Source organism: Callithrix jacchus, chromosome 9 (genome assembly GCF_049354715.1).
Source record: "Callithrix jacchus isolate 240 chromosome 9, calJac240_pri, whole genome shotgun sequence".
In the NCBI taxonomy this organism is placed as follows: domain Eukaryota; kingdom Metazoa; phylum Chordata; class Mammalia; order Primates; family Cebidae; genus Callithrix; species Callithrix jacchus.
Window position 1 is genome coordinate 61745541 of NC_133510.1, and position 24300 is coordinate 61769840.

General features: G+C 42.0%; 1 protein-coding gene across 5 annotated transcripts; it reads right to left on the bottom strand.

Moving 5' to 3' along the window:
• Window positions 1–1690: 1690 nt before the first annotated feature.
• Window positions 1691–24281, bottom strand: ATP23 (ATP23 metallopeptidase and ATP synthase assembly factor homolog). Of its 5 annotated transcripts, XM_054238338.2 has the most exons (7): window positions 24134–24277; window positions 22276–22307; window positions 14578–14623; window positions 12900–12981; window positions 7475–7612; window positions 5422–5505; window positions 1691–2319 (listed from the first exon to the last, which is right to left on the bottom strand). In XM_054238338.2, the coding sequence occupies exons 2-7, from the start codon at window positions 22301–22303 to the stop codon at window positions 2116–2118; spliced, it is 582 nt and encodes a 193-aa protein (XP_054094313.1). In that variant the 5' UTR covers window positions 22304–22307; window positions 24134–24277; the 3' UTR covers window positions 1691–2115. The 5 variants fall into 5 exon arrangements, with proteins under 5 accessions (XP_054094313.1, XP_035112126.1, XP_078194177.1 ...); XM_035256235.3 differs by lacking the exon at window positions 22276–22307 and having other exon boundaries at window positions 14582–14623; window positions 24134–24281; XM_078338051.1 differs by lacking the exon at window positions 22276–22307 and having other exon boundaries at window positions 24134–24281.
• Window positions 24282–24300: the final 19 nt, after the last annotated feature.

Genomic DNA, 24300 nt, shown 5'->3' on the forward strand with positions numbered 1-24300 from the left:
TTTTCCCCTTCACTTCTTGTATCATTTTTTGGATTTCCTTGCATTGGGCTTTGCCGTTCTCTGGTGCCTCCCTGATTAGCTTAATAACTAACCTTCTGAATTCTTTTTCAGGTAAATTGGGGATTTCTTCTTGGTTTGAATCCATTGCTGGTGAACTACTGTGATTTTTTTTGTGGGTGTTAAAGAACTTTTTTTTGTCTTATTACAAAGAACTTTTGTTTTGTCTTATTGGTTAGTTTTCTGGCTCCTACTCATTTGAGTAGGGTCTAGTGCTGAAGGTCACTGTTCAGATTCTTTTATCCTATGGAGTGTTCCCTTGATGTAGTACCCGCCCCCTTTTCCTATGGATGTGGCTTCCTGTGAGCCAAACTGCTGTGATTGTTGTCTCTCTTCTGGGTCTAGCCACTCAGCAATTCTATCCAGCTCTGGGCTGGTACTGAGTGCTGTCTGCACAGAATTCTGTGATGTGAACCATCTATGGGTCTCTCAGCCATGGATACCAGTGCATGTTCCAGTGGAGGTGGCAGCAGGGTGCAATGGATTCCATGAGGGTTCTTGGCTTTGGTAGTTTAATGCTCTATTTTTGTGCTGGTTGGCCTTCTGCCAGGAGGTGGCGCTTTCCAGAGAGCGTCAGTTGTGGAAGTGTGAAGAGGTTGTGGTGGGCAGGGCTCTAGAACTCCCAAGATTACATGTCCTTTGTGTTCAGATACCAGGGTGGGTAAGGAAGAAACATCAGGTTGGGGCAGGGCTAGGTGTGTCTCAGCTCAGACTCTCCTTGGGCGGGTCCTGCTGTGACTGCTGTGGGGGCTGGGGGTAAGATGCCCAAGTCACTAGAGTTGTGTATCTAGGAGGATTATGGCCGTCTCTGCTGAGTCATGCAGGTTGTCAGGGAAATGGGGCAAAGCTGGCAGTCACAGGTCTCACTAAGTTCCCATGCAAACCGAAGGGCCAGTCTCACTCCCGCCATGCCACCCACCCACCCCAGCCCCAAGTCAGTTTGCAGGGGGTGGGCGAATCAGGCTTGAAAATTTGCCCCAGGCTACCTGCCACCCAATTGTGAAAGAAAAGGGTTTGGTTCTTCCCCACCTGTGGATTCTGCACACCGAATTTGCACCTCCCCTGAGTTCTGGCCAGGAGGCTTCTCATTCCATTCAAATTGTTAAAAAGTTCAGCTAGAGATTTCCTCCTCCCTGTGGAGTTTTACCCCTGCTCCTCTGGCTGCCCTCACAATGGATCTCTGTGGTGCCAAGCAGAAATGGCTGCTTGGGGACCCAGCAAGCGCCCAGGGCCTTTCTGCTGCTTCCTCTACCCCTGTATTTCACTCAGCTCTCTAAAGTGACTCAGCTCCAGATAAGGTCAGAAATTTATCTCACAAACAAAACTTCAGTTTTTCCAGTGGGGGTGTGTATTCAGGAAAGGAGGGTCTCCCTCTCCCACTTCTGCAGTGGGGCACTCACAGTATTCGGGGTGCTCCTGGGTACCGCAGGAGCAGTCTACTCCTTCAGAGGGTCTGTGAGTTGTCTCAGTATTGCTGGTTTGTTCTTGCAGTCAATCTGGAGCTAAAATTCGAGCACCACCTTTATTAAAAAGAAAAAAAAATCTAACCAGGACTGTCCCCGAAAAATTAAGCTATGTGGATCCCACATCTATGATAAAAGAAGAATAGGGAGAGGATGACATTGACACTGAATGAATTATTTCCAACTTTCATTATAACAACAACTGTCCTACAATGAGATCAGTGTACATTTCTTTACATTTAACATAAACACCAATAGTGGTCACCTATCAACATCATGGAAGAGCACACTTCCCAGGTTTCATAATCAAATTTTAAAATAATCACATGTAATAAAAACAAATCACTAAAATACAAAAATGTAATTTATGTATTTACTAAATGGTTAGCTATAAAGACAAAATGTTTGCCTTGGAGTTTAAAGCAATTTCACTTTTTGCCATAGTTGCTTTTTCTGATGGTATGCTAGAATCACAGTCTTCTCTGTTTTATCTGGATTGAATAGATTGTTTACATTTTATGTTTGTTCACTTGAGAACCAAATTTTTTTTTCTTCATGATGATGGAAGTTCTGTATTTATAAAATGTCATTGTGCTCATATATTTGAATAATACCGATCACGGTTTTGAAAGTCTCTATGAGCGTATCTTGCATAAGTCTTGTTATGTGGGATCCTTCCAAAAGGTTCATAGTCATTGAAACAAGATTCAAAAACTTCATCAACAGCATTTTTAGCTACTTCTTTGCTGATATTCCTAACAGCCAGGATAGAAAGAGTAGCTCTGTCTCGTACACAAGTCTAAAAGGAAAGAACAGTATGAGGCTTTAATTTTATATAAACATTTAATCATGAAATAATACATTTTATTTAATGTCTGATAAAATTAATTTCCTCTCATACTATTTTACTGATTTCTGTCATTCCAAAGAAGAAAACAAGATACATAACTCTTAAGGAGAATTTTTAGCTCAATCTAAAATTATTTAGGCATAAGTAAGACCCTCTCTATTTTCTCATCTTTCCCACTAATATAAGCAGATGTCATTCTCAGAAATTTGAGGTAGTGTCTGCCTAACAGTATCTCCCAGTTGCAAAATCGCCAAAAGTAAAGGTCTATAAGGTTCTGACTGACGTTTTTCATAAATAAATTTAAAATATACTTCACTTCTGTACCCTCTTTCTTTTCAGTTGACCAATGCTAGATAACTTTTCCTTTGAGAAGGGCAGTCTTCTCTAGAGGCAACAGGAAACCATACACATATCCAACCAAACCTGGAAAGTATCTTTATGTTTTGGGCGGGGAGAATTAAACAACTTTTTTTCCTGACTGTTCTTTACACAGATATTAAAGTTCTGTTTCTGCCAGGTGCAATGGCTCATGCCTGTAATCCCAGCACTTTGGGAGGCCAAGGCAGGCAGATTACCTGAGGTCAGGAGTTCGAGACCAGCCTGGCCAAATGGTGAAACCCTGTCTCGTTTTAAAAAAAGTAAAAAATAAAGTTCTGTTTCTAAAATAATAATTTATCTAATGTTTCATAGTAATAGACTAGAATTTCTCAATACTCTAATTTAAATATTTAATAAATATAAGGCCCTGCCATTCCAATTCTTGGAGAGCTTTTAATCCATTTATTTCTCCCCAGGCCCAAACTAAAACTAAGAAGAATGGCATTTGACCTTTTCCTAAAAATAACCAAACACTGGTTTGGATGGCTGTGCATCCTGACAATCATCCATTTTCTCTGCATGTTCCCAGTTTTTCTTTGGCCTGGCCAGTGTGCTCAAGCTAGAGATACTTACTAATGTTGGAATATAGTGTTTCTCAACCTAAATTTCACTAAACACTGATTTTTAAAAAAAATACACCCCAGGCATAAAGGAATAAGGAAAGGAAGAACCATTTGAAGCCAAAACAACAATTGCTAGAAAGAGAAGAAATTTCTCCACTTCAAAGATAAAAAGATACCAAAAATTTGTCTTCTGAAGCCACAGGGTTAGGAAACACAAGTGTAGACCACAGATTTACTTCTTTTCATATATAATACATTTCTGTCAAAATAAAGGTATGACTGTGCAATTTTACAATTGGTAACTTTACTTGCTGTTTCTATTCTCTGGGTACATGCTATACAAAGGCAGGAACTCGATTCTCTAAGACCTCCTCAGCCACATTCCTACTACCTCCACATATTTTCTGTTCAATTGCTATTTCTATTTGTTTTCTGCTGCTGCTACCCAGCAGTAAAAAGGAAAAAGCTTCTCTTTTAAAGACTGTGTGTATCTCAAACCCATCACAAAGACAGATGAATGAAAAAAAATTCATGCTCTATTTCCTTATTATATCAACTAACATTTTTTAAATTGGGAAATAATGTAAAATTAGCATATTTTTCTGAAAATAGAGTATACATACAACTTTTTTTTAAAGGAATTTTTCGCCAGGTGCAGTGGCTCATGCCTGTAATCCCAGCACTTTGGGAGGCCAAGGCAGGCAGATCACCTGAGGTCAGAAGTTCAAGACCAGCCTCGCCAATATGGAGAAACTCTATATCTACTAAAAACAATACAATATTAGCCAGGCATGGTGGCACATGCCTGTAATCTCATCTACTCGAGAGGCTGAGGCAAGAGAATCTTTTGAACCCAGGAGGCGGAGGTTGCAGTGAACTGAGATCGCACCATTGCACTCCAGCCTGGGCAACAAAGAGACTCCATCTCAAAAAAATAAAAAATTTCAAACTCTACTGACAAGAGCAGATATCCATGAGCTATGCCAGCACATGCTTTAACCACATTATTCTCTTCTCTAGGGGCGTGCTGATGTGTACCCCACTTCCACCCTCTCCACTGAGAGCCAGAACACAGAATTCACTAGAGAAGCAGGAACTCAAGGGCACAGAAAACATGCAGCACAAGACAAGTCAGTGGCATATCACTAAGCTGACCTGGCACAGGCTGAATACCTCACTGTCCAGAGTAATCACCCTTCCCAGGCAGCAGGCTTTTCTTCTCGCTCCCATTCACTAAGTTCACAATTTCTCTGAGTAGCTCACTGTGACTTTCCAACCTCCACCCCAGAGTTGAGTTACTCTCTTTTCCAAAATACCAAGGGCTTTCCTGTCGTTCCAAGCCTATCATTTTTCATCTAGTTGGAACTGATAGCCTGATGTTCACATACTTCACAAACCGGCTCAGCAGGCTCTTACTGTAGAAAATCACTGACCAGCCTTTCTCCTAAGCATGGACATTGGGCAGAACTGCTCACATTCGGTATCAATCCATAAGTTCTATACTTCCTCTCCCCACATCCATCAAATACAGATCTCAAAGCCTTTCTAGCAGGATAATCTTGCCTTATAGCTACCTCTTTTGCTTTTTGTTTTTGTTTTGCTTACACAAACCCTTCTCAGCTAAGCTCATCATAGTCAAGTCTGCACCAAGCCAAAGGTTTTCTGTCACATTATATAGCCTTTACAGGTGCACTGAGACATAGCCATAACCTGTGCAACAACACACTCTCTGTTCTGAAAGGGATAACACTTTTTGTCTCCAGAATGCTATGGTAGAAAACAGAAGTCAAGAGTTGCTAGCATTACAGTAAGACAGGCTGTGATTTCAATTCCATTCCTTATCCACCCCCATCAAAAAGTATCCCAGGTACAAGATCTTAGCCCCTTTCATTATTAAAATCTCTCACACACTCATTGACTCACATAGCTTGCCCATAATTTTAAAGTAGAACTAAATTCCATCTACTTTGTTTAAATGGTACATACTTTGTATTCTTTTCATATAGGAAGTTCTTTCAAATTTCAAATACTAAATGTACTTCTCCTTTCTTTTTTCATTATTTCCACTCGTAACACTCTGGAGAGTAGGTGATTTCATGTTAGTTTTTACCTGGTGGTGTTGTTTTAATCCAAAATGGAACCTGAATATTTCATTTACAAGTGAGCAGTCTCCACTAAGGTTAGCAGCTCGAACCTATCAAACAGAAGACAAAGAAAAAGAAAATAAACGCTCGTGTTCTATATATCTTTATGATATCAACCTATGTTTTAAAATTAGAAAAGAATATAAAATTTGCATCTTTGTCTGAGAAAAGAGTATTTGTAAGACCTTTTCTTAAAGAACTTTTAAACTCTATTGACAAGAACAGATATCTATGAGCTACGCTAGACAATGCCAAATATGCGGTAGAGATGGGGAAAAGTTGAATCGCCTACCAAAGGAAATTTTCTCAATTTCATGCTGTAGCTTTCCTGACAGAACTAATTTCTTCTGGGACCAAAAGTCAGAGAGCTAGACCTCAGAGTTAAAATATACACACTCAACAAGATAGAAATACTTGTAGAAATTAACAAAAGTACTTCAAGAATGCATCTTGAAATAAACAGGTTCAGCATGAGCTTCAAATTGAATGCATTAATATCTGAGACACTTGGAGCACATGGCCCTCCCAACCCTAGCCCCAACCGCTCTTGGAACTTCCCTCCAACCAGTGTAAGTTCATGACCTTCCTCTAGGGACTTGATTGTCCTGTGAAAAATGAAGCAACACAAAACACAAGGAATCAAGAACATTCCAAACTGATCATGCTATGAGCATGACAGCCGGAAATTAGCACACATTTTCAGATTTACTATACTTCAAAGGATGAAAAAGTCTAAGAACTACCCACATAGATTCTACAGGCAGCCTGACCACATTTTTTACTAATTCATCACAAAGAGAATGGCCCACTTCTTGTTCCTTCTACAATATTACGGCCACATTCCTCTGAGGAGCTCAAAGTACTTAATACACTTTAACTAGTTAAAAGGAATTAATTTTCATAGCACTCAAGAGAGAGATCTATTTAAAAACTCAAGTTTCAGTCTATTCTCCAAATAATTGGAATTATAATTAGATGCAGGAGGGCTATATATTAATTTCAAGAGAAAGGGAAAATAGCTGGGCGCAGTCGCTCACGCCTGTAATCCCAGCACTTTGGGAGGCCGAGGCGGGTGGATCACAAGGTCAAGAGATCGAGACCATCCTGGCCAACATGGTGAAACCCCGTCTCTACTAAAAATACAAAAAATTAGCTGGGTATGGTGGTGCATGCCTCTAATCCCAGCTACTCAGGAGGCTGAGGCAGGAGATTGCCTGAACCCAGGAGGCAGAGGTTGCGGTGAGCCAACATCGTGCCATTGCACTCCAGCCTGGGTAACAACAGCAAAACTCCGTCTCAAAAAAAAAAAAGAGAAAGGGAAAATAATCTAAGTTATAAAGTATAGGCTTGAGATTTAGATTATTTTAATGAATTCTTCAATTAATGACAAGCAAGTATATGTATATGCAGAATATGCTCTCTCTAGGACCATATTCCAAGAGCAATCCAACGTGCTTAGTAATAAATACCTTTTTATGCTGTATTTTGGAGATGAGCATGTTTTACTCTAGGGCAAGCAAGGAGCTCTATGGAAGGCAACCAGGCAAGCCAGTTAAAAACACTGGTTGTAATCCTGCCTCTGCTACTTATGAACTTTGGAATCTAAACAACTGTCTCACTTTCCACATACATAAAACAGGGACAATAATAGTATAATACCTATCTAAGTGCGTTATTGTGAAGATTAAATAAGAACCTATGCAAACAGAACACTATTTGGAGCACAGCCCTCAGTAAATGTTAATTATTATTTTTTCATATTATAAAACATATTCAATAGGAAAAAATTAATAGCTTATTAAAGTCAGTCATCACTATTATTAGGACTTAAATAATATAGTTAAGAGAATTCTAAAAATACACTTTAAATTCCTCTAGCTGTTTATTCAATGATAATTAAAAACAGAAATTCAAGACTAAGGTAGAGGAATACATTTAAATAAATCACACTTGAATAAAATATTCACGCATAGAGGGTTCTGGGGAAAAATGCAATAAAACTCATACAATAAAACTCACCTCTGAGCACGCCAAGTGTCTGAGGTTGGTGAACCAATCGACATGGGCACGACAATGATCAAATGCATGAATGAGCTCGTGGGTGACCACTCTGTTCATATGGGCCTGATTACGGATATTATTCTGGCACAAAACTATCTAGGAGACACCAAATAAGGGAAATTCAGTGATTTCTAAAATCTCCTTTCATAGACTCAATCTTCTCTCCCACTGACATCCCTTCTCCCCAGAAGTGAGGGAATTCACCTGCCTGGAATGCTTCCACCCACACTCCTCTCCATTGACAGCACGTCTACCCACTGGACAAGTCCCAGTCCTAACTGTACATGCTCCATTTGCCTCACCCAATGACTAACTTCTCTCTTCTCTTCTCTCTGGACTACAATAGTACTTAGATTGAGGACATGTATTCACGCACCATCCTGAGCTGATGACACTAGTCTATCTCAGACTCCACAGCATTACAGTTAAGAGATTGGGCTTTGGAATGAAGCCGACAAATTCAAATTCCAGCTCCAGCCCTTACTAACTCAGTGACCTTGGGCAAGTTTCTTAATCTCTCTGTACCTGTTTCCTCAACTATAAAAAGGAGATAGAATACCTACCACATAGAACTGTGAGAATTAAATTAGAATATATTGTAAATACTTCTAATTTTTTATTGTATTCTAATTTTTTACAATATTGTAAATATTGTAAATCGAGTTTCTGAATGAGCATTGAATGAACAAGGAATGACCACCACTGTCTTCATTTTACTAGAATGAGGAAAAATGCTAGGGAAAAGTCCTCAGAAAGACCCTCAGAAAGAAGTGCAAAAAGCCAACAGCACCCTGAGCAGGACCCTAAAAAAATTAGCAAGACACGAGGGATCCCAATAGTAATAGCTGCCATTTAATAGGTACTACTGCCAGACGCCGGGATATGTCCCAGATATTTATATATTTATATACATTCATTCAACATCATTGATTCAACTAATACTTACTGAGACCTAATAATAGATTTATAATCCATTGATGAAGATAGCAATTAACAAAATATTTACCAAAATGTTTAAATACATGCAATGACAGCTGTCATGAAGAAAAGCCCAGGTTGTCATGAGCATATATAATGTAATAGGCTGTAATCGCAACACTTTGAGAGGCTGAGGCAGGCAGACTGATGGAGCCCAGGAGTTCAAGACCAGCCTGGGCAATATAGCAAAATCCCATCTCTATCAAAAACTAAAATTAAAAATAAAAATTAGCCAGATGTGGTGTCACATGCCTATAGTCCCAGCTACTGGGGAGACCGAGGTAGGAGAATCACTTGAGCCCAGGAGGTTGGCACTGCAGTGAGCCAGGAACATGACACTGCACACTCTGGCCTGGGCAACAAAGGGAGACCCTGTCTCAAAAAAAAAAGAAAGAAAGAAAGAATCCCTGACCTGGTCTGGAGGTAAAGAAAGGCTTCTCTGTGGAAGGAATAGTTGAACTGGTATCTAATGAATGAACAGAAATGAAATTTGAGGTGCAGAGAAGAAGGGAGTATTCTAGGTGGAAAGAAAAACCTATGCAAAGGGTAGAGGGAGGGTTGAAGGAAGAAAATTCTTGAGAAGCTAAAAGGAGAGCCCTAGAGTTGAAGCACAGCAGTGGCGGGGGGTAGGCAACAGATACAGCTGGTGAGGTCGGGGGGCCAACTCCCTGAAGACCTCGTCTTTACCCTAAGAGCACTGGGAAGTTCTCAGGATAAAGGAAATGCTGAAACAGAAGACTGCTTTTGTTTTATTTTGCTTTTATCCTTTTAACTATAGTTGGAAGAACAGGCAGGAGATGGCCAAAACTGGATGCAGAGAAATTAGCTGAAGGCTAATATTCTAGGCAATGAGAACAGTACTTCAGCTAGACTGGTGGAAGTTGAAAGAGATACTTAGGAGGTAAATCAGATAAAATATAGTGATAGAATATGGGGAAGGAATCAGGGATATCAACGATGATCCATAAATTTCTGGCTTGGCTAATAGGATTGACGGTAGCACCATCCACTGAGATATGCAAAACTAGAAGACTGGGTTGGGTGGGGATAGGGGATGGTAAAAATCATGAATTTGGACTTAGACATTTCAAATCTAAAGTGTCTTTAAGACGCTTAAGCAGTGGCTCTCACTTGTAATCCTAGCACTTTGGGAGGCTGAGGTAGAAGGATCGTTTGAGGCCAGGAGTTCAAGACCAGCCTGGGCAACACAGTGAGACCTCATCTCTACAAAAAATTTAAAAAGTTAGCCACATGCAGTGATTCACGTCCGCAGTCCCAACTACTCAGAAGGCTGAGATGGGAGGATCACTTGAGCCCAAGAGTTCAAGGCTGCAGTGAGCCATGATTGCACCACTGCACTCCAGCCTAGGCAACAGGGCAAGATCCTGTTCCAAAAAAATTCTTTTTCATTAAAAATAAAAATAAATAAATAAAAAGACACTCAAGTAGAGGTGTTAAATGGGCACTTGGACATATGGAATGTGTAGTTCTAAAAAGTGAGCTTTGACCCCAGAAAATTAATGAGACCTCCTTGGCGGAGAACAGAGTAAGAAAAGAAGGGGCCCTATAACCAAGGATTGAGGGACTTTGATATTTAAGCGCTGATAGAAGAAGGTAAGCTAGCAAAGAAGTAACCAGAAGAGTGCTGTATTCTAGAAACCACAGAGAGAAAATGTTTGGCATTAACAGGCGAAGTCAAGTGTACATACACTCTATGACCCAGTAATTCTGCCTCTTGGGCGTATACCTTGGAGAAACTCTTACAAATGTGCACCAGTAGCGAGAGTCAAGAATATTCATAGCAGCATTGTTCAAAATAATAAAGTTGGAAACAATCAATATTAGAATAAACTATAGTATAAACACACAATGAAATAAATACGATATAACAGGAAAACTAAATAAACCAGAGAGGTACACACAACGACATGAAAGAATCTCACAAATGTTGAACGTGGGAAGTAAGTTGGAGACTATCTACTGTACGATTTCATAATACTACAAAATACTACATGAAACTCAGAGTATTCCATGCATAAAGCTAAAAGCAGGCAACTAAGTAACACATTGTTGGACTGTATATGGAGATGGTAAAGCCATTTAGGAAAACAGGGAATGGTTACCACAAAAGTCAGGATAAGGAAGAGAAAACAACCTGATTCAAGAGGAACACACAGGCTTCTGAAGTCCTGGTAATGTTCTTTTTCTCTAATCTGGGTGGCAGTTACAGATGTGTGCACTTTCTTATTACTGAAAGTGTACATATAGGTTTTTTTATCCTTCTGTATGAGTGAGATACTTCACAATGAAAATCTTCATTTAAAAAATAGGCGAGGTGCAGTGGCTCACACCTGTAATCCTAACAGTTTGGGAGGCTGAGGCGGGTGGATCACCTGAGGTCAGCAGTTTGAGACCAGCCTGGCCAACATGGCAAACCCTATCTCTACTAAAAATACAAAAATTGGCCGGGCACGGTGGCTCACGCCTGTAATCCCAGCACTTTGGGAGGCCTAGGCGGGTGGATCACGAAGTCAAGAGATCGAGACCATCCTGGTCAATATGGTGAAACCCCGTCTCTACTAAAAATACAAAAAATTAGCTGGGCACGGTGGCACATGCCTGTAATCCCAGCTACTCAGGAGGCTGAGGGAGGAGAATTGCCTGAACCCAGGAGGTGGAGGTTGCAATGAGCCGAGATCACGCCATTGCACCGTAGCCTGGGTAACAAGAGCGAAACTCCGTCCCAAAAAAAAAAATACAAAAATTAGCCAGGCATGGTGGTGCATGCCTGTAACCCCAGCTATCTGGGAGGCTGAGGCAGGAGAATCACTTGAACCCAGGAAGCAGAGGTTGCAGTGAACCCAGATCGTGCCACTGTACTCCAGACTGGGTGAGAAAGTGAAACCCTGTCTCAAAAATAATAGCCGGGCACAGTGACTCACGCCTGTAATCCCAGCACTTTGGGAGGCCAAGATGGGCAGATCATGAGGTCAGGAGATTGAGACCATCCTGGCCAACATGGTGAGACCCCATCTCTACTAATATACAAAAAATTAGCCAGGTGTGGTGGCATGTACCTGTAGTCCCAGCTACTTGGTAGGTTGAGGCAGGGGAATCGCTCGAACTGGGAGGTAGACGTTGCAGTGAGCCAAGATCACGCCACTGAACGCCAGCCTGGCAACAGAGCAAGACTCCATCTCAAAAAATAATAATTTAAAAAACAAAAAATTTTAAAAAATTAAAGGAGAGGGTGTCCAACTATCTTCAACACTGCTGAAAATTACGATGAAAGTTCAAGAGGTACACTCTATTTAACGCTGGGGGGACGGGAACTTATTCAGAGCCATTTTGAGGGCTATAGGTATTGTGATTACCAGTTTACAAATGAGGAAAGGCTAGCACATTTTCTTCTCAAGAAGAAGAAAAATAACTTGCCCAAGCCCCACAGATAATAAGCAGGGAAACTAGGTTTGAAATCAAATCTGACTCCAAAATCTAGACTTCTCATTCCTCTTCTATATTGCCACTTCCCATGTTTACTATAAAAAAGTTATCAATAACCTAAATACATATAAAATTCTCCAGCAGGAAACAGGTAAATATAGTTAAGTATGAATTATATATTAAAGTGTGAAACAGTTACTTATAACACCACCCTCATCACATGACATTATCTACCACCTCCAAGACTCTGTCGGAAACCCTCTGACGACTTAAAACTAACAATAAAATTTATTGAATGCTTACTATGGGCCAGGCACTAAGATAAGCAACTCTGTAAGAGATATCTCATTTAATTCTCATAATCATTTCGTAAAATAGATACATTTATTGCCCATGTTATACAGATAAGAAAATTCCCCTAATAAAAATTTTCACAAGCACTATCACCATATAAAGGTAAAACCCTTTCGTTTAGCACTCAAAGACTCCCACCATATGGCTAACAATTCTTTCCAATCCTATTTTCCCTTATTCCCATATGTTCCTGCCCTCCAGATAAAAGAGACAATATGCCATTCCCTACACATGCCGTGCAGTTTCCTAGCATGCACTTTTGCTCACGCTACCCCTGCTCTTCCCCTAAGGAAGCTTTAACATCTTCAGTCGAATCAGTTGGTACCTTTCAATCAATCACGTCACTGTCCCATTGTAACCAAACCCATCTAAAATGGTTTAGCCTGCCTCATTTTATAATTATCTGTGTTCATGTCTTATCTTCCCTGTGAGGCTGTAAACTCCTTAAGAGATTTTAAGAGTAAACTTCTTAGAGTAAGAATAACTAATTCATTTTTTTAGTCCTACACAAAATCTACCAAACAGAATGCTGAGCATGTGGACGATGCTCAAAAAATACCAGGAGAGAGGGTTAAAAGGAAGGAAACAATTTGGCAATAATGCCTACCTGAGACGTTGAAGCATCAAAACCTCCACTGACATTCCCATTACAGTCTTCGCAAGAAAAGTGTCTATCTTTGTTAACAGCACTAGAAGGCAAGAACAGATTAAAGAGACAATGTCAAGAAGCAGTGTGTAGGTGGCAAACAGTCCTGGGCCAGGACTCAGGAGACCCTCCACCACTAACACATAGAGAACCTTGGGAAAGAAACTTAACACCTTCAGGACTCAGTTATCTCATCTGTAAAATAAGAAGATTGTAGGCCAGTCGCGGTGCCTCACGCCTGTAATCCCAGCACTTTGGGAGGCCAAGGCAGGTGGATCACAAGGTCAAGAGATCGAGACCATCCTGGCCAATGGTGAAACTCCGTCTCTACTAAAAATACAAAGAAAATTAGCTGGGCATGGTGGCGTGCACCTGTAGTCCCAGCTACTTGAGAGGCTGAGGCAGAATTGCTTGAACCCGGGAGGCAGAGGTTGCAGTGAGCCAAGATCGTACCACTGCACTGCACTCTAGCCTAGCACCTGGGGACAGAGACTCTGACTCAAAAAAAAAAAAAAAATAAGGAGATTGTATGTAAAATCCATCCTAGTTCAAATTCTATAGATATGATTCCACAAAGTATTTGTTCAACTGATTATGACCATATTGCAAGTACGCTGGAGTTCCTGCCCTTGGGCCCGAATGTTAAGAACTGGATGTCAAAAGTGACTTCCTTTAAGCCCCTCAAAGTTATACAATGTCTGCAAGGTTCCCACATAACAAGCTGAGATGTTTTCTCCATTAAAAACAATGCTCAGGCTGCTATAGCAGAAAGGTCAGGATTGGTAATTACTTACAAGAAAATTTTGAGTACTGTCTTTACTAATAGGGTGAATGGTAAAAGCTAGAAAATGAGTTGGGCTGGCACAGTGGCTCACACCTGTAATCCCAGCACTTTGGGAGACTAAGGCCAGGTGGATCACATGAGGACAGGAGTTCAAGGCCAGTCTGGTCAACACGGTGAGACCCCATCTCTACTAAAAATACAAAAATTAGCTGGGTATGGTGGTGTATGCCTGTAAACCCAGCTACTCAGAAGGCTGAGGCAAGAGAACTGCTTGAACCTGAGAGGCAGAGGTTGCACTGAGTCGAGACAGCACTACTGCACTCCTGCCTGGGCAACAAGAGCGAGACTCTGTCTCAAAAAAAGAGAAGATGAGTTAGGGCAGAAGACGTCCAAAGAGAACAAGACTTGCCTGGAGACAATGCAGCCAATTACCTCCATTTACCCTATGGAAAAGACTTCATGACCTCAGAGAAATTTTAAGTAGTTCTCTTAAAAAGAGGGCCAGGTGCAGTGGCTCACACCTGTAAGCCCAGCACTTTGGGAGGCCGAGGCAGGTCGATCACAAGGTCAGGAGTTCAAGGCCAGCCTGGCCAAGATGTTGAAACCCCATCTCTACTAAAAATATAAAACTTAGCCGGGTACGGTGGCAGGCACCTGTAATCCCAGTTACTTGGGAGGCTAAGGCAGGAGAACTGCTTGAACCCAGGGGACAGATATTGCAGTGAGCCAAGATGATTGCACCACGGCACTCCAGCCTGGGCGACAGAATGAGACTCTGACTCAAAAAAAAAGAGAAATTGGTTTTTGTTTTCAGCAGCCAGACTGCAGAGCAGCACTTGAAAAAGAGTCACTTACCAACCTGAGTGTTTCATAGCATCAAGCAGAAGTTTGACATATGGATCTAAAAAAGATATTAAGTCAATTAAGTAAGTTAATTGGAAAAGTAGCACCAATTAAACTACCCAAATAGCAGTATATTATCAAAAAGTAACTCACAGGCCAGACACAGTGGCTCATGCCTGTAATCCCAACACTTTAGGAGGTTGAGGTGGGTAGATCACTTGAGGCCGGGAGTTTCGAGCCCAGCCTGACCAAAATGGCAAAACCGTGTCTCTACTAAAAACACAAAAATTAGCTACTAGGGAAGCTGAGGCATGAGAATTACTTGAACCTGGGAGACAGACATTACAGGAGCTGAAATCACACCACTGCACTTCAGCCTGGATGATAGAATGAGACTCTGTCTCAAAAAAAAAGTAATCTTATCTTAAAGTTAGTAAAAATTGAAACAAGAGGACAAGCTTAAATTAACATCAAAGCAAATTTGTACTGAAATAAAACACTAATACAAATACCAAGATAGTACTACTAAGCATCTTAGACAATATCAAATATGCTTTTAAAGTTCATTTTTAGTTAAATGATCAAACACAATCTATTACCAAATGGCTGAGGGAATCTAGGGCCACATTCCTAGAAGCGAACAACAGCATAGTACCTAGATTTGAGGAAGCCAGTAGCCACACTGTTCTCTACCCTGGTCAGACCATGCTGGCAACACCATGTCCCATGCTGAGTACTACCACGCTCTAAACAGGACCTGCCACTGAAGCTCTTCCACAGGGGATAGTGACTAGGATACCACGGGACTATTTTCAGTAAGAAGCAAGAAAGGATTTGGGAGGGTGGAAAGGAGACAGAAGACTTAATAGGACCACAGTAGCTTCAAGTATTGAAGGGGTGGGATGTGGGACTAGATTCAGTTAATATTTCTTCAAAGGACAGAACAAGGACCAAAGTGTGGAAGTTACATGTGGCAGATTTCAGCTCAACACGAGAAAGGATTTTTCTCCAACAGTTAAAGCTGGTGAAACAACAGACAATAGATTGAAAGGGCTTCAAGGAACAAGTAACTATGTTCCAGGAGAGATCTGTGGAGTATCTGGCCAGCAATGGCACAGAGGTTTTCCTGTAAGGGGACAGGGAGGCTTGATGATTCCTGAGGGCCCTTCCACATCTAAGACTCTATGGGCCTGTGACTACTACAGGAAAGTATAAGGAACCTAAATGTCTCTAATATTAACTTTTCACACAGGCATCTTGTCTGAGAGTATAAATGCACAGCAAATAATATGGCGTAACCCCAAAAAACAGAAAAAGAAACTAAGGTTTAAAAAAAATATTGAAGGCAAAAACAGGCAAGTAAAAGAAATGTGAGAAGAGACCAGGCGCAGTGGCTCACGCCTGTAATCCCAGCACTCTTTAAGGCCAAGGCGGGCGGATCACGAGTTCGAGAGTTCGAGACCAGGAGTTCGAAACCAGCCTGACCAACATGGTAGAACCCCATGTCTACTAAATATACAAAAATTAGCCAGGTGTGGTGGTGCACGCCTGTAATCCCAGCTACTCAGGAGGCTGAGGCAGGAGAATCGCTTGAACCTGGGAGGCAGAGGTTGCAGTGAGCCAAGGTCGTGCCATCGCACTACAGCCTGGGTGACGGAGTAAGACTTCGTCTTAAAAAAAAAAATGTGAGATGAGAAAGGCAGGTATAGGTTATTGCTTTACTAACCTGCCCCTTGCAAGAGTGTTCACAGCAGAATACTTATTGTTAACAAGTGAGTGAATACTAGGTAGCAGGCACCATATTAAGCGCATTATTATTCACGCAAATAAAAGAATTTTACAAAGTTAAAATGGTTTCAAAAGTCTGTAGTCCTTGTACTTAAAAATGCTGTAAACACTGTGGTTTAGTACTTAAAAAGGACCTGCAGCAACATTTAGAATAAATCTGCTTTGGTGGAAAAAAAAAGTACCCCATGAGGCCTAGTTTCTGCCACCATGCCCCACCCAGGGATAGGATTTTAAAGCTGCAGGTTGACACTTTAATACCAGCAACAGGCCCTCTTAGCCACCCTTCCCTTGGAAGATCAAGGCCCACTGATTCCTATTGAGGTTCAGTTCAGCACCCCACCTTCCTCACATCCTGTCTATTTCTACTCTTCCTCTACTGTGTGGCCCTTCCACTGTAAAAACAGCTACCATAGCCGGGCGCGGTGGCTCAAGCCTGTAATCCCAGCACTTTGGGAGGCCGAGACGGGTGGATCACGAGGTCAACAGATCGAGACCATCCTGGTCAACATGGTGAAACCCGTCTCTACTAAAAATTACAAAAAATTAGCTGGGCACGGTGGCTCGTGCCTGTAATCCCAGCTACTCAGGAGGCTGAGGCAGGAGAATTGCCTGAACCCAGGGGGCGGAGGTTGCGGTGAGCCGAGATTGCGCCATTGCACTCCAGCCTGGGTAACAAGAGCGAAACTCCGTCTCAAAAAAAAAAAAAAAAAAAAACAGCTACCATTTATTCAGCTCAGCTCCTGATAAGCTGGTACTTTACATTCATAAAATCAATACTTTTTTTTTTTAGACAGAGTCTCGCTTTGTTGCCCAGGCTGGAGTGCAGTGATGCAATCATAGCTCACTACAGCCTCAGCCTCCTGGGCTCAAGCAGATCTCCTGCCTCAGCCTCCCAAATAGCTGGGAATACAGGCATGAGACACCACACCCAGCTAATTTTTTTATTTTTTGTAGAGACAGGCTCTCCCTATATTGTCCAGGCTGGTCTTAAACATCTGAGCTCAAGCAATCCTCCTGCCTTGGCTTCCCAAAGTGCTGGGATTATAGGCATGAGCCACCGTACCCAGACCCATAAAATTTATTCACAACAACAACCCCAAAAGAGGCATTTTTCCACTTCTCTTTTTTTACAATTAGGATAGTGAGGATCAGAGAAGTTAAGTCACTCTTCCACACCTGCAGAAAGGGATCGGCATTTGAACCCACATCGAACTCTGCAACGCATACTCTTTCCACTTCTTCCACATCGAAGCACCTTCAAAGCGGGGTGCTAACTCATTTGTACTTCCCCCCACCAGAACCTGGGAGGCACTCAATACATATTTGTGCAGTAAACACAGTATCATCATTCTCTCCCCTCTTACCCTCTATTCCCCTTCCTCCTCCTACCTCCCTGAGTCTCTATAAGCAGGTAATCCCAAGAAGGCTGTAAAATGTTTGGGTGGTTGATTTTTTAACTGTGACTGGCCAGCTATAAAATAGTAACCTTGCTTTGGGACACGTACATTTAAGTCTGATTTTCTAAATGTATCTGAAAGTAAACTTAGGAAGTCTACGTCAATGTGAAGGAATTAAGAAATCTTCTCCAGTGCAATGTCTATAGGACTGGAGAGTAATCTGTCAATGGGTAGGTGTGTACCTGTTTAACCCATGCAGTCTTTAAAGTTTTTGGGGTAATTGGCCTCTTGGAGAATATGATGAAGCCATTAACTCTCTCCTTCCCCCCCAAAAAAATGCACTTAGGCATACACACACACACAAATTCACAGACCATTTCAGGGATTTCTATGCTCTGAGCCCATTCATGCATGAAGGCTAAGAACCCTTTCCAAGGAAAGGTAGGTTTGCAAAACTTGTTTTTGCACTGCCAGCCGTAGGTATTTATTAACCTGGCTGGCTCTTTAAAACTCTGCCTCACCCTTACTCTGAAATCACAGTGTAGCTGCATAACTTATGTAAGAAATCGGATGATCCGTCAGAACAGTGGGTGACAGAAAAGAGCAGACAAACTCTTTCCACAAGCCAAAAACAGCGATGAAAAGAATCTCAGCGCCTCCTCTAGTGGGGAAACTGAGGCCCAGGCTCCCATGATGCCCAGTCTGCCTAGAGTCTGTGCTGAACCCGGCTCATTCAGCCCTGAGGCTGAAGCTGCAGCCTCTGGCCAAGTGTCGCCCAGGCCTCTCCTCGCCCACCCGGTCTCATACCCACTCTGCCGAACACCACTCTAGGTCATGGCTCATACTTGTTTCCAGCGTCCTCAGGAGCCTAAGCTGGCACTTCTCGTTGCTGGTGAAGAAGCTGGAAAGGAACCCTTGCTGGGGATTCCCCTGGGCCAGACGCGTAGGGAAGACCTGGCAAGAGACGTGTTGCTGCTGCAGCTGCTCCCCTGCCGCGGAGCCTGGCCGGCGCACATCCGGAGCTCCCGCCATGCCGCCAGCAGACCGCGCTGCTGCTTCCTCCAAGCTCGGGCGGCCAGAGAGACAGGGAAAGGTAACCTCCCTCCCGCCCCCCCGACCGCCCAGGAAGGCCCTCCTTCCGCAGGGAAGAAGGGCAGCAGGCTGGGCGGTAAACGTTAGGCGGGAGGGGACTTTTGAACCTGACGGGGAACACGGGGGCAGGAGGGACTGGCGAGGGGCGGGGCGAGGGTCGCAGGGCGGGGCAGGGGGCGCGGGGCGGGGAGAGAAGGGCGGGGCGATAAACGCGGGGCGGTGCTGGGCCAGAAGCCGGCGCTCGGAGCTGGGTCCTGCGACTTCCCTTAAAGGCAACACCCGGGCTGCAGCGGTCTTCGCTACTGCCCACCCAGTGTGGGTGACAGGTTGTTCTGCAGCCTCCCGCTGCCTGTTGAGCTGCTAAGGGTGTCCCGACTCCTCGCAGACACTCCTTCCTCACTTCGGGGCGAATACTGGCCACTAAGTGTTCTTCAGCTGCTGAAGGCATCGGCCATCCTCCCACTCCCTGCCTTCTTCACGGGCAGGCCAGTTGTCATCTCTGGCCCCCACTTTCCGGACCCCTGCCATCCCTCAGATTCACTTTGCCCAAGGATGCCTCAGGCCATATTGAAAGTAGTGTTTTTCCAAGAACAAGGAACCAAATACCGCGTGTTCTCACTCATAAGTGGGAGTTGAACAATGAAAACATATGGACACAGGGAGGGGAACATCACACACCCGGGCCTGTCGGGGGTGAGGTGCGGGGGTAGGGGAGGGACAGCATTAGGAGAAATACCTAATGTAGATGATGGGTTGATGGATGCAGCAAACCACCATGGCACATGTATACCTATGTAACAAACATGCACATTCTGCACATGTACCCCAGAACTTAAAGCATAATTTAAAAAAAGTAAGTAGTGTTTTTCAGAAACGTTTGAAAACTGTAAAGAATGACAAGTCACATCAAAATCCTCAAAATGTAGGACCAATTGTATTTTTTCTGCCCATCTGTACCCATTCACTTACCCTACTCTTCTGCCACCCCAAATAACTCACTAATAACAAAGTGCACCCTGTTTGTTTCCACATCTCAGCTTTAACTGTTATTTGTTAGAGACCAGCCTGAGCAATATAGCAAAACCTCCATCTCTAAAAAAATTAAAAAGTTAACCACACATGATGATGCATGCCAGTAGTATAACCATACTGTTATTTCCATCTTTAAACCCCTTTCCTCAGCCTCTATGTTGGGGGCCCAGGTCAAATCTGCCTACTGTAGAGCTGTTGGCCCCACAGGGTCGTAGGGTGTCCTTTATGCTGTGCTGAGGTGCAGGATCTGAGAAGTAAAGAGATAGGACACTGAAGAACTGGTGAAGGGCATCTGGACTCGGGGGACCACGCCACCTATGAGCGGAGACAGGCGAGGCCCTGAACACTCAGAAGCATCTGTATTTATTAGGTAGAAGCAGGGGGAAGGGTTGTAAGTGAGGTCATCATCTATAGGCTTAGTGATAGGGCATACATAATCACGTGAGTCACAAGCGAGGGGGTCACCCCATTATGTCATCTGGGCAGAGAAGTGGGCTCTGCACAGTAGTAGAGGGTCATGTACAGAAAAAGGGTCCACCCCCATTAGGTCACCGAGGCAAGGAGGTGGGCTGTGTGCAACAGGTGTTGTGCACAACACTTCTTATCTGGGGACTGGAGACTTCAAAGGTTTTCTAATAGAAAGATACTGTAAGCCAATGCAGTGGGAGCTGACAGACTTGTGCTCTTAAGATATTTATGGGAGAATGATTTGAGCTAGCACAGAAGAGAGAAAAGACTGACAGGTTGTACAGCTGCCATGACTGGTCACACCAGAGGGGTTCTTCTCCCTCCGTTATTTGCAGGATCTCAGGCCTGAGGCCTACTTTCCACAGGAACTGGATGCAAGGTACTACAACTCCTTTATCAGGAGAGGTTCTTGCTCCAAGCCTGCCATACACCATATGCCCTTTCAGGCAGGGACACCACCACTTGGGTCTTTGGTTCTTGTCCTGATCAGGCTGTTTTCCCATGTACTGATTCTGTCCTGTGACTGCTCTAGGCATTCCTCCTACTATAAGCTACTATATGGTTATATGGAAGGATTATAGAAATCAGCACTAAATGTGTCAGTACAGCTCCAACTACAGTACCTATATGATTATATAGAAAGATTTATGGAACTAAGTATGCTAGATGTAAGTACTAAGTATGATTATATAAGCTAGATATATGTAAGCAGTAAGTTATATTTCAGGCACTAATCCTATAAGCTAATATATGATTATATATAAAGGATATATAAAGGAAATAGCTGAGTAATAACACTATAAACTAAGATATTCTTCAGGCACTAATTGTGCCTGGGGTTTGCACAGCTCTCCTTCCTCAGTGCCCATGTTGGGGGTTATCCACACCTACTCCACAGGGCATTCCCAAATATCTTCATCACAATTAATGTCTCCTGATCTCCCAGTGTACAAAGTACTTTGTACCTGTTAATCGTTTTCATCATAGCCTGCCAGGTTTTATCCAATATGTGTGTTTCTCTTTTCCTACGAAATTATTCTGCTAAGCTCACACATTTATTCAGCACCTACTATGATGGGCCAAGCAATGTGTTAAGAGACTGAGGAAACAGATGACTAAGAAAATTGCTAAAGTTGAAGAGCAGCATGTGGTTTATGTAAGAAACCTACCTGAATAATATAGACTCACCAGGCCTTTGGGGTTATAAACAGTGCTTTATGTGTCATAGATGCTCAATAAATATCTAAATTGAGTGTGGACATTTGATGCTAGAATATTCATTCATTTGGAATATTATAAAAATGCAAACACCTCCTATGTGCATAGACTGCTAAAGCCAAAAGTCAAAAAAAACTACTTTTTAATTAAACTCACCTTGGACATATTATTTCTAATCCTCACTACAACCCTGCGAAGTATTATCTCTAATTTGCAGATAAAGAAAGTGGGCTCAGAAAAATTCAATAATTTGTCTACGACCACACAATTAGCTTTCAATCCAGTTACAGAACTAAAACATACACATATGGAAAACTCAGCCATTACAATACAGTGTGATTAGTTTGGAATACTGAAGGAAGGCTAGCTATGCCTAGAAATGGCCCAGAGCCTATAAACATTTGAAATACTATTTGGATTTTTTTTCTTGCTTTCTTTTTGTATACATAGATTCAGGGTGTACATGTGCAGGTTTATTATATAAATACATTGTGTAGTGGTGAGATCTGGGCTTCTAGTGTACCTGTCACCCAAATAGTGAACATTGTACCCAATATTTAATTTTTCAACCCTCACCCTTCCCTTCCCATCCTCCCCACTTTTGTAGTCCCCAGTGTCTATTATTCCCCTCTATGTCCATGTGTACCCAATGTTTAGCTTCCACTTATAAGTGAGAACATGTGGTATTTGATTTTCTGCTTCTGAGTTATTTTACCTAGGATAAGGGTCCCAGCTCCATCCATGTTGCTGCAAAAGACACGATTTCATTATTTTTATGGCTGCATAAATGGTATATGCATACCACATTTTAACCATCCGTTGGTGGACACTCAGGTTGGTGGTTGATTGTATGTCTTTGTCTTTTTGTCATAATGATTTTTTTTTTCACAGACAGGACCTTGCTCTGTCACCCAGCTGGAGTGCAGTGGTGTAATCATAGCTCACCACAGCCTTGAACTCTTGGGCTCAAGCAATATTACCACCTCAGTCTCTCAAGTAGCTAGGATTACTGGCATGTACCATCATGTCTGGTTAACATTTTAATTTTTTGTAGAGATGGAGGTTTTGCTGTATTGCTTAGGCTGGTCTCAAACTCCTGGCATCAAGTGATCCCCGTGCCTCGGCCTCCCAAAGCTCTAGGATTACACGCATGAGCCACTACACATAGTTACAATTCGTTTTCCTTTGGGTACCCATAGTGAGATTGCTGGGTCAAATGGTAGTTCTGTTTTTAGTTCTTTTGAGAAATCTCCATACTAGTATCTACAGAGGTTGTACTAATTTACATTCCCACCAACAGTGTATAAGCAATCCCTGTTTTCTGAATTTTCATCAGTATCTGTTGTTCTTCGACTTTTCAATAATAGTCCTGACTGGTGTGAGATGGTATCTCACCGTGGTTATAATCTGCACTTCTCTAATAATTAGTGATGTTGAGAATTTTATCATGTTTTTTGGCCACTTATATGTCTTCTTTTGGGAAATGTCTATTCCTGTCCTTTGCCCCCTTTTTAATAGGGTTTAGTTTTTTCTGGTTCTTTGTAGATTCTGGATATTAGTCCTTTCTTGAATGCACAGTTTACAAATATGTTCTTCCATTCTGTGGGTTATTTATTTATTTTACTATGCAGAAGATTTTTAGCTTAATGAAATTCATTTGTCTGTTTTTGTTTTTGTTGCATTTGTTTTTGAGGAGTTGCTCATAAATTCTTTGCCTAGGCCAATATCCACAGAGGTTTTTCTAGGTTTTCCTCTAGGATTTTTGTTGTTTCAGGTCTTACATTTAATTCTAATCCATCCTGAGTTAATTTTGGTATATAGTGAGAGAAAGGGATCCAGTTTCATTTCTCTGCATGTCTATCCACTTTGTCTAGCACCATTTATTAAATAGAGTATCTTTTCCCCATTATTTATTTTTGTTGTCTTTGTCTCAGATCAGTTGGTTGTAGGTATGTGGCTTTATTCCTGTAGAATATTTGCAGTACCCTTCAGCTACAAAAGCAAAAAAGTACAAACCAAAAGCTGCAATATATCCTTACTAAATTAGTTAAAACTCTTTCAATTCTCATTGTTGAAGGAACAGAGAGAAAAAAAAATCATACCACAATGTCAATGGTTGTGTAGATATTGGAATTTTTTTGTTACATTCTTCTGAAATTTTCTAATGTTCCTCAGTAAGCATGTATTACCTTTATAATCAGAAAAATAAACTTTAAATAACTGAGTGGGCTTTGGATGCCATGTGTACCTTCATCTGCATACAGTATAAAGACATACCTAACCTCTTCACTCTTCAGATATGACGAAAACCACCGCAGTCTATACATATGCCCCAAATTACTATTTTCTTCCCAAATAAAATATTCTAATTTCAAAAATTCATCTCTACATTCTGACTCCACAAATTTTAGTACTTAATAATGTTTTTGTTTTTAGATGATAAAAATTATATTTATAGTATACAACATGATGTTTTGAAATATGTATACACTGTGGAATGGTTAGAGAAAGCTAACAAATGCACCCTTCTGCTCTTTAAAAACTATCGTCCAATTCATCTATCAAAGACCAACCAAAATTCCGTGAGAGTAAAGCCTTTGCTTAGCTTTCCAGTCCTGTTAAACGGTGAGAAACAAAAGGGTCCCCATGAGCCTGCCCAACAAGACGCCACGAAGGCAGAAAACGCCAGGTGACCTCCAGGCAGACACTTCCGGAAGAAATGGGCTCACGGAACCTGGAA